Raw genomic sequence first — 13,910 nt, forward strand, 5'->3', positions numbered from 1 at the left:
CATCGAGTTAGACCCAAAGTTTAATTGCTGTTTTTCAATCGAGTATTAGAATAACTTTCAAAAGATGGTATTCTTGTAAAGCATTTATTCTGCAACCATCTTTGATTCACTAAAATTGGTATTCCAAAGGGAATCAGAGGTTTTTAAAAAACACCGCTAATGCCATTTTCCTTCAGCTTCAATTACTCCTTTTTTATTTTTTTAAGTCAAATGAGTCAATATATTGGTATTCCTAAATCATCCATCTTGCATTTCGATGAGTTAGTCTACCATTATAGTTATGAAATTTCAGTCTCTTTGGAATACTCATTTCATATTTATAGGTTTGTATTTTTGACTCCATCCTATTTCCCTGAATTTCTTCTCAAGACAGTTGCTGATGTAAAATTTAATATAAAATATTTAGTCACAAAATAGTATTGCTTTTATGCACATTGTGGTAAGATTAAGATTTTTTCCAATAAAAACTATACCATCTTCCATAAAATCCTAAACATATTAAGAATTGTGATGCAGAACAAAATTACACAGGGTGAAACAGGTACCAGCACAACAGTGAGATTATATTACATCAAAAAATTTTAATGGTCCCAAATATATACTCAACAACTAAGCATACACTCAGGGGGGCAAAAAAAAATTATGACACAAAAGTGACCACATCTAGAATTCCACTCAATCTTTAATCAAGAAGGGACAAACAAATCCCCCACCTCCAAAAAAAAATTCTGCAGTTTAAAGGGCAAAGGGAACAGATTAAAAAAAAAAAAGAGGAAACTTTATATTCAGCCCTCCCCCGTAGAGGTTTTTAAAACCTGTTGTAGCTTGACTAAAATGTTCAGAATGTACGATTTCAAAGGCAGGTCTCTTTTATACAAAGAAACTGCTGGCATTCTTAACTAGTGAAGAATTACGGCAAAAACCGCCTTTTCTTCAGAAGTCTCATACATGGTCCAAGAAAGCATATTCTGATTGTAGCAACTGACCAGCCAATCCAGAGTTCCACTAACAAAACTCCTGCCCTGTTGGCTTTTTTTTTTTTTTTTTCATTTTTGTTTTCCATTTCCTTCCCTGAGAAAAGGGCAACATGTGGTCCAAGCTGGAGAGCTCAAAGGCATTAGTCTTTCCCCTTAACGAAGTATTTCCTCTTCTTCTGCTCCTTTGAATTGGCACTTGATTGGCAGAAATCCATTTGTATAGGTTGATCTGTGTCACACACAGTAATTCACAAAAGATTGCTGCTTTGTTGTGGGTTTTGTTTTGTTTTTTGGAAAAAATATCCATCCCTCAAATGGTAATGTTCTTCAGCAGTTGCCATTATGATGACTCGAGCTTTGCTTTCTTTGACAAAGGTAAAGTTTCCTCCTTATCTTCATCTTCATCATCCTCTTCATCATCATCAGGATAATCTACAAGCCCAACAAGGCCTCCCTACAAAGACAGACATAATTACTTCAAGAAAAACTTTGCATGGTGATACTTCACCTTTCTATCGGAAAATGATGTTTACGCAGCTTATTGCCATTATGGATAATGATTCATGAAGTTTTGGATAAAATCAAACAGAACAAAAAGAAACCCTTCAGTATTAATGAAAATGACATTGTCTGAAAAATATTTAAAGGAACAAATCCAAACTGGGGCTTGACCTATCCAATGGGATAGAGATATTTCCAAATAGAAAGAAAATCCACAAATTTACTTAGCTTTGCTAAGTATACACTGCAGCTCAGTCTGCAAAGATGCAAATTTCTTTCACCAAGCATAGCTGACTGCAGCAATATGCAATCTGGAAGCACTTCAGAAACAAATACAGAGCATCCTTCAATTTGAATTTTCAATTAGGATACTTCCACAAGTACAGTCTATCTTCAAAAAAGCTAGCTAAATGTTAAGTAATTTAGGTAATTTATTGTATATAATTAAATGAATAAGGTATACAGGTTACATAATTTACACAGCTTGGCAAGTGAAAATGAGAGCATAATCTTGTAATATTTAAAATTCCCTTGCATTGCAAATAAACACAAATTTTAGGATTAGGCAGCTCTAGACCCATGAAGAAGTGTCGTGATCTTCAAAAACTTTCTCTAACTGCAGTATGCTGCAATTTCTGAAGCTTAACCAGGCTTTGACTACAATGGCAGCTGTCAGTACTTTACTCAAGGATCACGCTACTTATGCAGTTATCTAACGACAGGCATCTAAAATAGAAAATTGCAGTCAACTGTATACCAAAATGAAACTCTATAAAAAAATTACACACATTTTGTACCATCACACATAGCATAACACTGAATTTATTATACGTAAAGTAAGATTATAAAATAATTATTGGAAAAAAACAATTCCAACAACGTAGATTCTAGTTTGTGAACACTGCATTTTTACAAACAATGGTTGTTTATAAAAACAGTATGTTACACTGAAAAAACAGTATGTAACTGAAAAATGAACTTGTGCCTGAATCCATTAACACTTTTTCAGTGCACTGCATGTTCAATGTAACTTGAACATTTTTTGTAGCACCACCAGTTGAAAATTGGAAGCTAATACTGTATGCAATATGCTCCATATGTAAAGACTCCATTTCAGATTTACGGAATTACACTGACTGAGCGAGATGGTATAAAAACTCTCTGGTGAGAGTTTGGGCATAAGAAGAACTTATGTCTTTTCTTTTTGTATACATGTCAGACCTGAAAAATGCTAAACATCAGAGAAAAAGTAAGCACAAACTGTACAGTCAATTACTGCTTAGTATGTCAGAATTCACACAAACTAAAGAGGCATGCTAAAGTAAATACCTAGGCTGTAACAACGAAGTCAACCTATGTCTGTTCGAAATTACCTTAGTTGTAATAGCTGCCATCTGAGATGTGCTTTTAGAAACTGATCCTGGAGACCCAGGCGACCCTGGAGATCCAGGAGAACCTGGGGATCCAGGCAGGTTACTTGCAGATGACTGACTGGTAAGGTTGGATTTCGTCCCACTGGAAAAGGAAAGCTTGAAACTTGGGCTCTGACGACCTGAAAGGTTAGTTTTCAGAAGAACTTCCTTCTCTTCGCTCTCTTTTACTGCAGAGAAAAAATAAAAACCAAAACCAATGCAACATTACTGAACGAAACATTTAATGACAAACCATTTTGCTGTATGGGAAAATGCTTAATACTTTATGTACAACTTGCTAAAGAGAGTGATAAGAGAGACTTTTTTTTCATACTCTATACCACACCTAGCAGCTGTTGTCACCGGCCACTCTTATTCTACCTATGACATCACCTGAATGTTTATATAGAAAATGTTAAATCATAAACCTGAAATAAGACAAAGGAAAACCTGACAATCAGCTAAGATCAACATTTAAATTATTTATGAAATAAACACTTCTGCATCACTGTGCTTTTACAAACAACAGAACTTGTTCACCTTGCTCAGAGTCAGAATGTCAAAATCTATGAACTTGAGTATAAATATGTAAAAATCCTTTGTTGCAGTAGAACTAAAGAACAGCAGTTATGACTCCTGTGTAAACCATACGGCCTTATTCTTCTCATCACTTACATTTTTTCCTCTCCATGAATTTACTTATAGGGTCCATAATATCTTCATCATTCTTAGTTTTGTCAGAAGGGGGCACCACTGCCTCTCCATCTTCCATATCGTCCTCATCAGTATTAAACCACATTTCCTCCTCGTCTTCCAGGGTTCTTGCATCCCTTCTGTATCTGTGGTTCCTCAAAATGGAGCGCATGCTGCAGAACAGTAAGTTTTAAAACTTTTGATTAAAAAAAAACAACTCATATGATTATCAAAACTTCTACTTGACATTTACACTGACAGCTTACAGATATAAATACTGTAGAACAATAAAAATAACAGCATCTTTAATACAGCAAATCATTCTTACATGTGCCTCTTTCTTTGGATTTTCAGTGCAAGTAACATTAAAAACTTTTCCTTCTGAAGCACCAAATAACATAGCTCTGCTAATAGCATTTTAAAAGGTATCTGTACAAGATTCTGCAGATTACTAGAAGCTCTGTTACGTGTTACTTTAATAAATGTCACTTAATTGTTGTGTTCAGGCTTGGTATAACAGTTTACACTCATAAATAAAAAATTTTAAAGAAAAGTTTAGAAACAACAGACTTTTTTCTAATAATATTCCATCAGTATTTGGGGTCCAATGTGTTTAAAAAATAGGTATGTTAAAAGGATAGTCTTCTCTTCCTTTCACATCTCTTTCACATCCACAAGTTTTGGTCAATATCAGTATTTTTTATTCTTAAGGGGCTTGGATACAAAGTGTTATCTTTCCTTCCCCGTTTAATTGATTTATTATTAGCTTTGGTCTATCTTCACCCCACCTTCCTTTTACCTTACAGAAGCAGCAGAATGCTAAATGTGTTTTTAAAACTAAATCTATTTTTGCATAATTCTTTTGCCAACACTATCATCTGGATCTATATGAACAGTGCATCATCATTTAAAATTGCATTTAAATTAAAGTTCTACTCCCAGTGGAAAACTGTTACTTAAGTGGCAGTTTTCTGAATACTTCTGTGGCCCACATCAACACAAATTTTGGCCTCCCTGAGTGAACTATTCCATTGTTAAAATGTGTACACAGATTGTTGTTATTTTTGCATTTTTACTACTTCTGTTTATTTCACTTAGGACATGAATTGTGACAGGGCTTGTACAGTCACTTTGTAAGATGTAGGAAGAAGAGAAAAACCAGGCCTGGTTGAGGTACAACCTTCTTGAAGCTGTAGTTTTCTGCTGGATAAGCTAATGTGGCACAATGATACATGATCACTTATTTCAATGTAAACCAAGTAAAGACTCTAATGTTTTACTTGTTATAGTAGACTGAAATTACTGAAGGAAGTGACTGGGGGTTCTTTCCAACACATGCATTAAAGTAAGAATCCTGGGGTTTGAATTTCACAGTTGCTTGAGTGATAAGCTTAGCTAACCAGAGTGAGAATAATTATGTCACCTGTAAAAAGAAAAAATACTATGCAAACCTGCAGATCCTGCACACACTCTTGAAAGAGCTTCAACATTTAAAAACAAATCTACAATCATACCTTCTAATTTGAAGAAATACGATGGTAGGAAATCAAACAACTTAAAAGTCTGAAATTTCAAGACATCCTAGTATGACTAATCAGGTATAATTTTAACACGTCTTCAAACTAATTCATGACAACAAAATAAGAACAGATCTTGCTAACAGTTCTGAACAGTAACTCACTTGCGGTCCATTTTGTTTGAATGGAACTGTACACATAAGTAACACCATTTGCAAAACATAAATTGAGTATAAAGTCCTAAACTTTTTATTTTTACAAATGCTACTCCTTTAACCTTAGGGTAACTGTGTACTAAGGAAGCGAAGTTTTGCTCTGGCAAACAGAAGGAATGATTCAAGTGTAGTATCAAATTGTTTTTTACCTCGTCTGCAACTCTAACGGTGACAAAAATTATCCTCTAAATATTTCTTCGCATATTTAATTTCTCAGTCATTTTGGTAGCACTTATTAAAGTATCTATTCCCATAACTAACAAAAATAAGAAATCTGACATGAATTTAAAAAAAAATCTGCACAATGATAATTCTTGACAGAACGATGTTCCAAATCAAATAAAGGGAACCTGTTATTTAAGCAAATGAACTACAGATACTGGTAAGGCTTCCACCCTCATTACAACAGTACGCATAAGTTTAGGATACAAAAACTCAGCACTATTACTGGGGTCCAGGAAGGGAATGGGGGAACAACAACACTTAAGTGAATATGTTAGCTGAAAGCTGATCACCAGTTTGAAGCAATACATCAGAAAATCACACTATTGATCAATTAAATTCAACGATAGTTGAGATGTAATCAAGAGTATAAATCATTTACATTTCCTACTATCACACAAAAATCCACCAGTATTCCCCCTCCAGAAATAATAAGAGATTTGAGTGCCTGTTACCTGTCAAGTTTTGGATTATCTTGTCTTTCCCTTTGTTGCTCAAATCGTAGTTTCAGTCCTTTGAATGTCTGCACATAATCTACATCTTCCAGTGCTTTCCAGTAATTTTCAATGACATGAGCTGTTAATGATTTTATATCTTCCTGTAGGAAGGAAAAACCATAAAGTGACTTATTTTTGTTCAAGTGAATTTACTTCTTAATACAATATAAGAAGTAACTGAGACATTATTTTTAAAACATTCCACTGAAAACATCATAATAATTAGCTTAAGCAAAAATAAGCATATGCAAAAAACTACACTACAGGTGTAGTTAAAATCTAGAGATTCAAATGATTAGAGAAACAGGTATAATAGTAGCAACTTTCTAGCAATACATGCTTCAAAATATATTAATAGAATCTAAAACCCCGATAGAAAATGATATCAGAACCAATTCTGCAAACTATGTTCCACTACAACTTATAAATATTTGTATATTGATAGATTAACTGTTACCTGTTGTAACCAGTAGAGTAAAAAATATATATATATATGTTCACAAGATAGAGATTTGCATTCACACTGTTTCTTTGCTGCAAATGAATTAATTATGGAAAAATAATTATTCAATGCATTTGTTTAGGATGAGAGCAAGGAAGATATTTTTTATCAGAAACTAACAAGTTTTTTCTTTGTGGGCACACAATGCCTGTCAAGGTCCTTTATAGAAACCTGCCAATGTGCTTTTGTGCTCTTTCAATTGTTATGGCTGCCCAGAGCCACTCATAAAGAGCTAAACCTAGCATACTGGTCTGCATACTGGTACAGGAAAACTGCTCTTGTGTGTGGTGTGGCTTTTGTACCGCTGCACAGCCACTGGAAAATACTGCAGAATAAACACCTGAATTACCATTTACTAAGAACAAACAAAGCAACATAATTCTTAAATGCACTGATTATTTTCTTTTTTGGTTGCATGCTCAAAGGTCAACTCTTTTGAATGGTGATCTATCAGTAATAATAAAAGTAATATCAATAATAATAAAAGTAATATATATGTATTTTTAATTTGATCTCTTTAAAAATAAACCCGGAGGAAATAAAATTGACCACAGTGATTTAGAGATAGCCAGGAGTACTCTGGAAATGCAACCTGGGTATCTATGTGATAGGGACAAGAAAATAAAAGATGACTTATTTTCCCATAGAATGAACTACAGAATTAGCATACAATCCCAAAGAGTACTGAAAGACCATAGCACCAAATTCAGGACTAGGTGAACAGACCAACCTTTTTCATAGCTTCAAAACCATTTTAATGGTTTTTAAATGCAAAGAGGAAAGAGGACATCAGCACTGAAGGTGTCAAGAGGTGACAAAGCCTCAGTTTTCCCCCACCCATTTACTCCATCATGACTGTATGCACTTGCTTGCCCCCCCTTATCACATTTACAGTTTATACAGCATCTTGTCAGAATCTGGATAAAGACAACAGTAAGGAAAGAGTACTGTGCAGACAGCCAAATTGGCCTGAATATTTTAAGAGACTCCCCATGGAAAGGATTTTGTAGCACTCCATTAATAAAAATCAAAAAAGACATAACTCTTTCTGATGTTTCCAAATTCTTTAGAATCGACATTACAGAGCAAAACTGTATTTGATGTTTTCATAGTAGTAGTTTCAAATGACATTCCTATCTTAACACGCCCATCCAATCTGCATGCTGAAACCTGAGCAGGGCTGCTGTTACACACAGAGTATTAAGTGAATTTAATTCTGAAGTCATGGTACGGCTTAACATAAGAAAGAACAAATATGTAACACCGAAAATACAGAAGAAAGTTCATTTAAATACAGTGTCAGATGGTCATGAGAGCATAATTCAGGGCACAAACAGAAAGAATTTACTTGAACCACAAGATGAAGCAATACGTTAATTATCTTCAGCATAACAGCACTTACCACTCTGATAAACTCAAACATCTCTATTATGGCAGAGTTCATCAAATTATAACGGGAACCATTATTTAGAAATGCTTTGACCACAGGTTCAAACAAAAAACTTTTCATTATGTAACGGTTGTAGAATTCATCCTTTAGTCCAATTATCTTTCTCTTGAAACGAAGGGCACCTAAAACAGAGATGTTATTAAAAGCTATGCTTTTAACATTAATAAATTTAATGAAAAAATAAATTACTCAGTATCAGGGAAATTTGCAATCTCAGTACTTTTATAGCGCTACATTATTAGGACCACGTTTTACATTCAGATATTCTCTGCTTTACAACAGTCTTGACCATACCGCTGAACATTACTTGACAATTTTATTATAAAGAAATCCTCCACTGTGATTCTGCATATCAAACCCCCTTTGTTCACTGAAGAAATGATATACTGCTATTTAACTATATTACCATTAACATGAAGGTGTAGTTTTTATTTTTGAAATGACTTATGGCAAAGGTGAAATATTTTCTCAAGTGGACTAAATTTGATTGCATTTAAGTAAGTCCTGTTTGATTAGGATGCAAAATATCTCATTTTAAAATTTGTAAACAAGATCTTCATACACACAGTAAAGATTTAATTTACATCCAGTTTAAAGCTCTTTCTGAAATCCTAAAGCACACACGAGTATGTAAATAACCATGAATAAATACAAGCAAGACTATAATCTTTCTAGAAGGCAGTATGTTCTGTTAGCAACCAGGTGGATGTGAAACATGATTACAGAAGGATTCCAAATCCAAATGCTCAGGTAATTCAGTTACAAAATGAAAAAGTACTTCTTACTGTAGAGTACTCTCAGTCAACTTAAGACTTTGTTTTGCACATGCACAGCTGAATCTTGGAAAAATCTCTTTCTGATCTCCAGAATTAAATCACACTCCTTTGCTTTTACTGTGTTGAACACAGTCAGGAAACTACTACTGTTTGAAGCTCAACATGCTGAACAAAAATACTGTTTAAAGCAGTCACCTAACTGTATCTTTAATTAAATACCTCTTATGATATTTTTAATTAAATACCTCTTATGATTTCTACTCAAAAAAAATCAAAACTTACAATGGTTCTCTTAGGATATTCAATAATATTTTCAGTTCATGGCCATATGAAAGTTAAGAAAAATCCTTGTGCTTTGTAGAAAAGACATTCATAAATGCAAACTTATTTACTCATTCTGACATCTATAAATCTGTATGAGAAACACAGAGAATAACAGTAGAATTTCTGTATTCAGCCACAAAACGTCTCATCCGTGAAGTTTTCTTCCAGCAGAATGAAGATATGCAACAATTCACATTCACAAAATATTACTTTATTCTTTAGTGTTCTAACTTACACAATGCCAAGAAAGCGTGCTTTGAGGCCATGAGAACAAGTACCCTTCGCAGGATGTCTTTGTTAATAATGTAGTTCTTTATGTGGTAAGTATGGTGTTCTACGCAGAAAGTTAGCAATTCCAGTATTAATGCCAAGAGCTGGGCTGTCTGAAAATCATCTGTAATAAAACCAAAACGAATCCAGTTAAACATATCCAGGATATTGCTTTCAGAATCTAACTTCAAATATCCAACTGCAGTCAGGTAAACATTCATAAGTTCTTCTATTTTCCCACAGATAGTTTAGGGAATACAACATAGAATATATTTACTCTTTAAAACAGAAATTGAACAAACCTATTACAGATTGGATATTTCATATTTGTACACCTATGTCAGGAAACCCACTCAAATACAGAAACAATTACATTTTGTCTATCCTACATCAGTGTCTAAAGATTCAGAGAGTACAGAACTTTACACTAACACAAGGCTAGGTCAGCTTTATTTGGCCAAATCTCATTACGATGCTCACACACCTACAGACATACCATCAAAAATCCATTTCATTTTTACACCATTACACTTTTAACAAAAGTAGCATTGAAGAGAAATATCTCAGCCTCTTTTAATACTTCTAGGACAAAGTCATATCATTATATGGAAAAAAGTAGCTCAAATTGTGCTTTTAAGTAGACAGAAACAATAAATTAAACACATTAGATTTAATCTTTTTTAGAAGGCGGTACTACCTTGTTAAAGATACTGCCAGATTGTTGACCACTAAAGAATACAATTATTTTATACATATATATATATATATTTTTTTTTTTAATAGAAATTTATTATTTTAAATCTCACTTCAGAACCATCTTGAAGCAAGTTGAGATATATCAGATCAATTTAACTAAGTCTTTGGAAATCTAGATTAATTTAACTAAGTCTTTGGAAATCTATACAGTTAATTAAGAAGTTTACAGCACATGTCTTTTTAATCTATGTACCACCTTTTACATCCATTTTGGATGTGCTTTAATATCAATAAACAGTATTGCTGCTAGTAGCAAGAAAGTACAGTTACTTGATTACTGAGCTTTGCTGTCCTAGGCTGATCTAGAAACAACACCCTTAAAATCAGCAAAGTATTTTGGACCCAGACCTTTCTCAGGCGTGCTTTTGGATCCTCTCTAGTAATTCCTGACCCTAAAATCACGTACATGTTTTCAAGTCTTTGTCACAGAACAGCCCCATGAGTTATTCAAGATGATACAAATGTTTAAACATTTTGCTGAAGTTAAAGCTGCAGCAAGTGCTGTTCACTTCTTAAATTGATCTGTGTGCTCAATTTTATACTTATAAATTATTCAAACGACTAATTCATAATTCAGTATTTTACTTTGAATTATATATCATAATCTCAGGTTATCTTAGAAGACAAAAAATATCTTCTGACAGTTACTCTGTTCAAAACATCAACAGCCTGTCTAAATTCAACAGCCCTTGCTGTGTCTTAACATCCAGAGCGGCGTTACCTTTGCTAGGCTTGTCCTCTGTCGTATTGGCCAATAAAGGGGCTGTCAGAACATGCATACAGTGTTTGTAGAAGAAACCCAAGAACTCTGTCTTTTCTGTTTTCTGGAGAATTAAAAAAAAATATATTATGCATGTAACGTATCACCAAATACTGTAAAAGCCCAACTGTAATTGTACTTGAAGGTATTTACTTACATTGGCAGTGGCAAGCATATTTTCTGGATCAACTAAGGTACGAAGCAAACCCATGAGTAGCACTGCCCCTCCGAGTTCTGGATCCGTGTCACAAATCATGTGTTCTATAATGAGGTTAATGAGTAGTATATCCTAACGGGAGGGAAAAAAAACATCAATTCCAATGCCACTCCCCAAAAAAGAAGAAAAAGCCTAAGAGAAGCAAGTTAACTTTACATTCCAGCGACACATTCTGGGCAGTTGTTCAACAGTAAGAAGGCAAGCAGCAAAGAAGAATCTTTCTAAGCAACTAAAATCGTTCTGAAATTAAGAATCTTTAGAATTTAGTTGGAAGGAAAACTCCAGAAATAAAAAGTGAGACTCAACAGTCTCAAAATTCAACTGATTTTTTGAAGTGTTTTCAGAGTATACACGTTTAGAGATGTATCTCCCCCCCCCCTAGAATACATACCAGTGTTTTATTTCCATGAACATACAACAGTAAATTTTGCTGTGCTATTGAACTTGATGAGATTATTTTCACCTAAAAATAACCCCAACATGTGCTTGCAGAAAACAAGAATAACATGTAAAAATAGAAAATAATATTTACATTTAGGAATCCCTACACTAAAGTTGCTGGGTTACCGCTGTCCCTCATAAAAGAGGACAGTCATCCAACGCAACTGGCTGGAACCAACAGCCCTATTCCCAGTACCTCAGCTGCACTTGCAGCATACAAGGTCCCAGCTGCCCCTTTCTTTGTCTTCCAGCACAGAAGTAGCAGCACAAACTATTTCCTGTCCTCAGCCATGCTTTTGGCAGATACAAGAAAACATATCAACTATCTCCTCTGTAGAAAAGGCAGCACAATATTTTTTCTCCATTGATTGCTACTTTGAACTACCTTTCTTACTAACAGTTGTGTGCTAGAGTTCCATGTTAATAATTTACTGAGGATCTCCAGGAAATGCAAACCTCAGTTTGAAAAAAAAAAAAAAAAAAAAAGAAAACAGCGTCCAGAAACACTTAGAATCATAATTCTACTTCCATTGTGTGTGATAGAAAACCGAAGGCAGCAGGTTTCTTATATATTAATTAAAATATGCGTCCAGGCTAAGATCAAGACTTAATTGTATATTTTGCATTTTAAGGAGGCTACCAATCAAAACCAGTTTGTTTTTCTTGTATGGCTGCTAATGATAACACCAAAACAGTGGTTTACAGTAACTTCTACTTTACACACAATGGATAGAAAATATATAAACAAACAAACAATCACCTCACCCGACTAACAGAACTTCTAAAAATGTGGTAGTTCACTGGTCTGTAATCATATGACTAGATTCCATACTTCTTCAGGACAAGGGTTCACCTCATTAATAGAGTTGTAAATAAGAGCAGCAATTTCAGAAAACAACAATACACACATTTCTGGGGAGCCGTTACTTACATCGTCATTCTGCTGCGCTTCCTGCATGACAAACTCTCGTACCATGGATGGGTTGTATTCAACCAAATATGAGAATATATCAGTGGCTGCACTTCGTACTTGTGCATCATCCATACCCTGGAAAGTCAAATACAGTATTTTTTTTCCTTAAAATACTGGTCTCAAAGGAATGAAAATCAGAAATCACATAACTTTTAATTCCTATTTACAAGAAGTCATACCTAACTATTGCTGAAACTGTATTCCCAAACTGATTGGACTCTAATCTCTTTCCTGTACAAAGCTACTGGGGAGGATACATTTTATAGCTCTTCTGTCTGTTGGTTTATTTCCCTACTTTCTTAATTGTACACCAAGGAGCACAAAAAGATGGGAGCATGAATTAAAAAACAAAAATAGAAGAATGCCAGGGCACTTACCAACATCATATTGTAACTGCCTTAAAGTTTAAAAAAAATAATTTTTGAACATCCTAAAGCTCAAGATAAGATAAGTCAAATGAAGCAAACACTTAAGAAACCCATGTGACTGATGTTTTGCATACTCACTTTTTAAAAAACCTCTCTGGAGATAAATAAAATTGTTATCACAAAGAATATTGAGCTGACTTACCAATATGACTTCTAGTGCTGGCAGTATGCCCATATTTGACAAGGTTTTGAAAAACGCATCTCTGTTTTGAGGTTGCAGTGTTTGAGAGAATGCACAAAACTCTTTCAGAAAATTTACCTGAAACAGAGAAACACCACAGTAGTTAGTAATTAAAATAAAGATATAGCTATCACTTTGTAGTAACTGTCCCTTTCATGTACATTTTACAGATTTCTTACCAATTCCTGTCTTTTCTCCTCATCTGTGGCTTCATCTGTTAGTTGTGCAAACAAGTCTGTCAGAAATTTTTCATCTTCCTACAAAGGCAAAACAATACCATTTGTTTATTTGACAATATCAAAAGGCATCCAAGTGTAAAACAAAGTTCTTCTAAACCAAGCCTCCTGCAGTTAAAAGAGAACACACAGTTGCATACTTTATTTAATCACACCAGAATGAACTTATTTTTCAAACAAATTAGTATCAATCTTGTTTCTCTTTTCTCTGCCAATTTCATTCTGAGTTACGATGTATCTCTGGTAACCTTTCGGCTGACCTCTTTCTGTCTTCTACTGCCATCCTCTTCATTTTGCCTATGATTCTCTAATTCCCTCCCCCCTTGTAACACATCTCTCATGCTACAACACACTACAATACCTTTGTGCTTCAAATGTTGATGTATTTTGATATGCATGATACTCAGCCCTACACACATTTGTTCAGGTTTGGGATATCAGAGATCTTTGCAGTGGAACTACACCAAGAACATGATGAAGTTGTCTAACAGCAGGAATAAGGTAAGACTCTCCCCAGTGTTGTGAAAAGGGTAAGTTCTGAAAATCAAAACAAAGTAACTGT

At 34.3% G+C, this 13,910-nt stretch overlaps 1 protein-coding gene across 1 annotated transcript in view; it reads right to left on the bottom strand.

Moving 5' to 3' along the window:
• Positions 1 to 561: 561 nt before the first annotated feature.
• Positions 562 to 13,910, bottom strand: part of PPP4R3A (protein phosphatase 4 regulatory subunit 3A) — a 42,162-nt gene continuing 28,813 nt past the window's right edge. Inside the window, exons 5-15 of the mRNA XM_084522763.1 lie at positions 13,292 to 13,369; positions 13,074 to 13,190; positions 12,462 to 12,578; positions 11,030 to 11,161; positions 10,834 to 10,936; positions 9,322 to 9,480; positions 7,939 to 8,108; positions 5,993 to 6,135; positions 3,566 to 3,756; positions 2,852 to 3,078; positions 562 to 1,431 (exon numbers count right to left, since the gene is read on the bottom strand). Of these exons, the coding sequence (XP_084378889.1) occupies positions 1,318 to 1,431; positions 2,852 to 3,078; positions 3,566 to 3,756; positions 5,993 to 6,135; positions 7,939 to 8,108; positions 9,322 to 9,480; positions 10,834 to 10,936; positions 11,030 to 11,161; positions 12,462 to 12,578; positions 13,074 to 13,190; positions 13,292 to 13,369 (1,551 nt within the window). The 3' untranslated portion in view covers positions 562 to 1,317. The remainder of the gene's footprint in view (positions 1,432 to 2,851; positions 3,079 to 3,565; positions 3,757 to 5,992; positions 6,136 to 7,938; positions 8,109 to 9,321; positions 9,481 to 10,833; positions 10,937 to 11,029; positions 11,162 to 12,461; positions 12,579 to 13,073; positions 13,191 to 13,291; positions 13,370 to 13,910) is intronic.

Source organism: Aythya ferina (assembly GCF_964211825.1).
Source record: "Aythya ferina genome assembly, chromosome: 5".
In the NCBI taxonomy this organism is placed as follows: domain Eukaryota; kingdom Metazoa; phylum Chordata; class Aves; order Anseriformes; family Anatidae; genus Aythya; species Aythya ferina.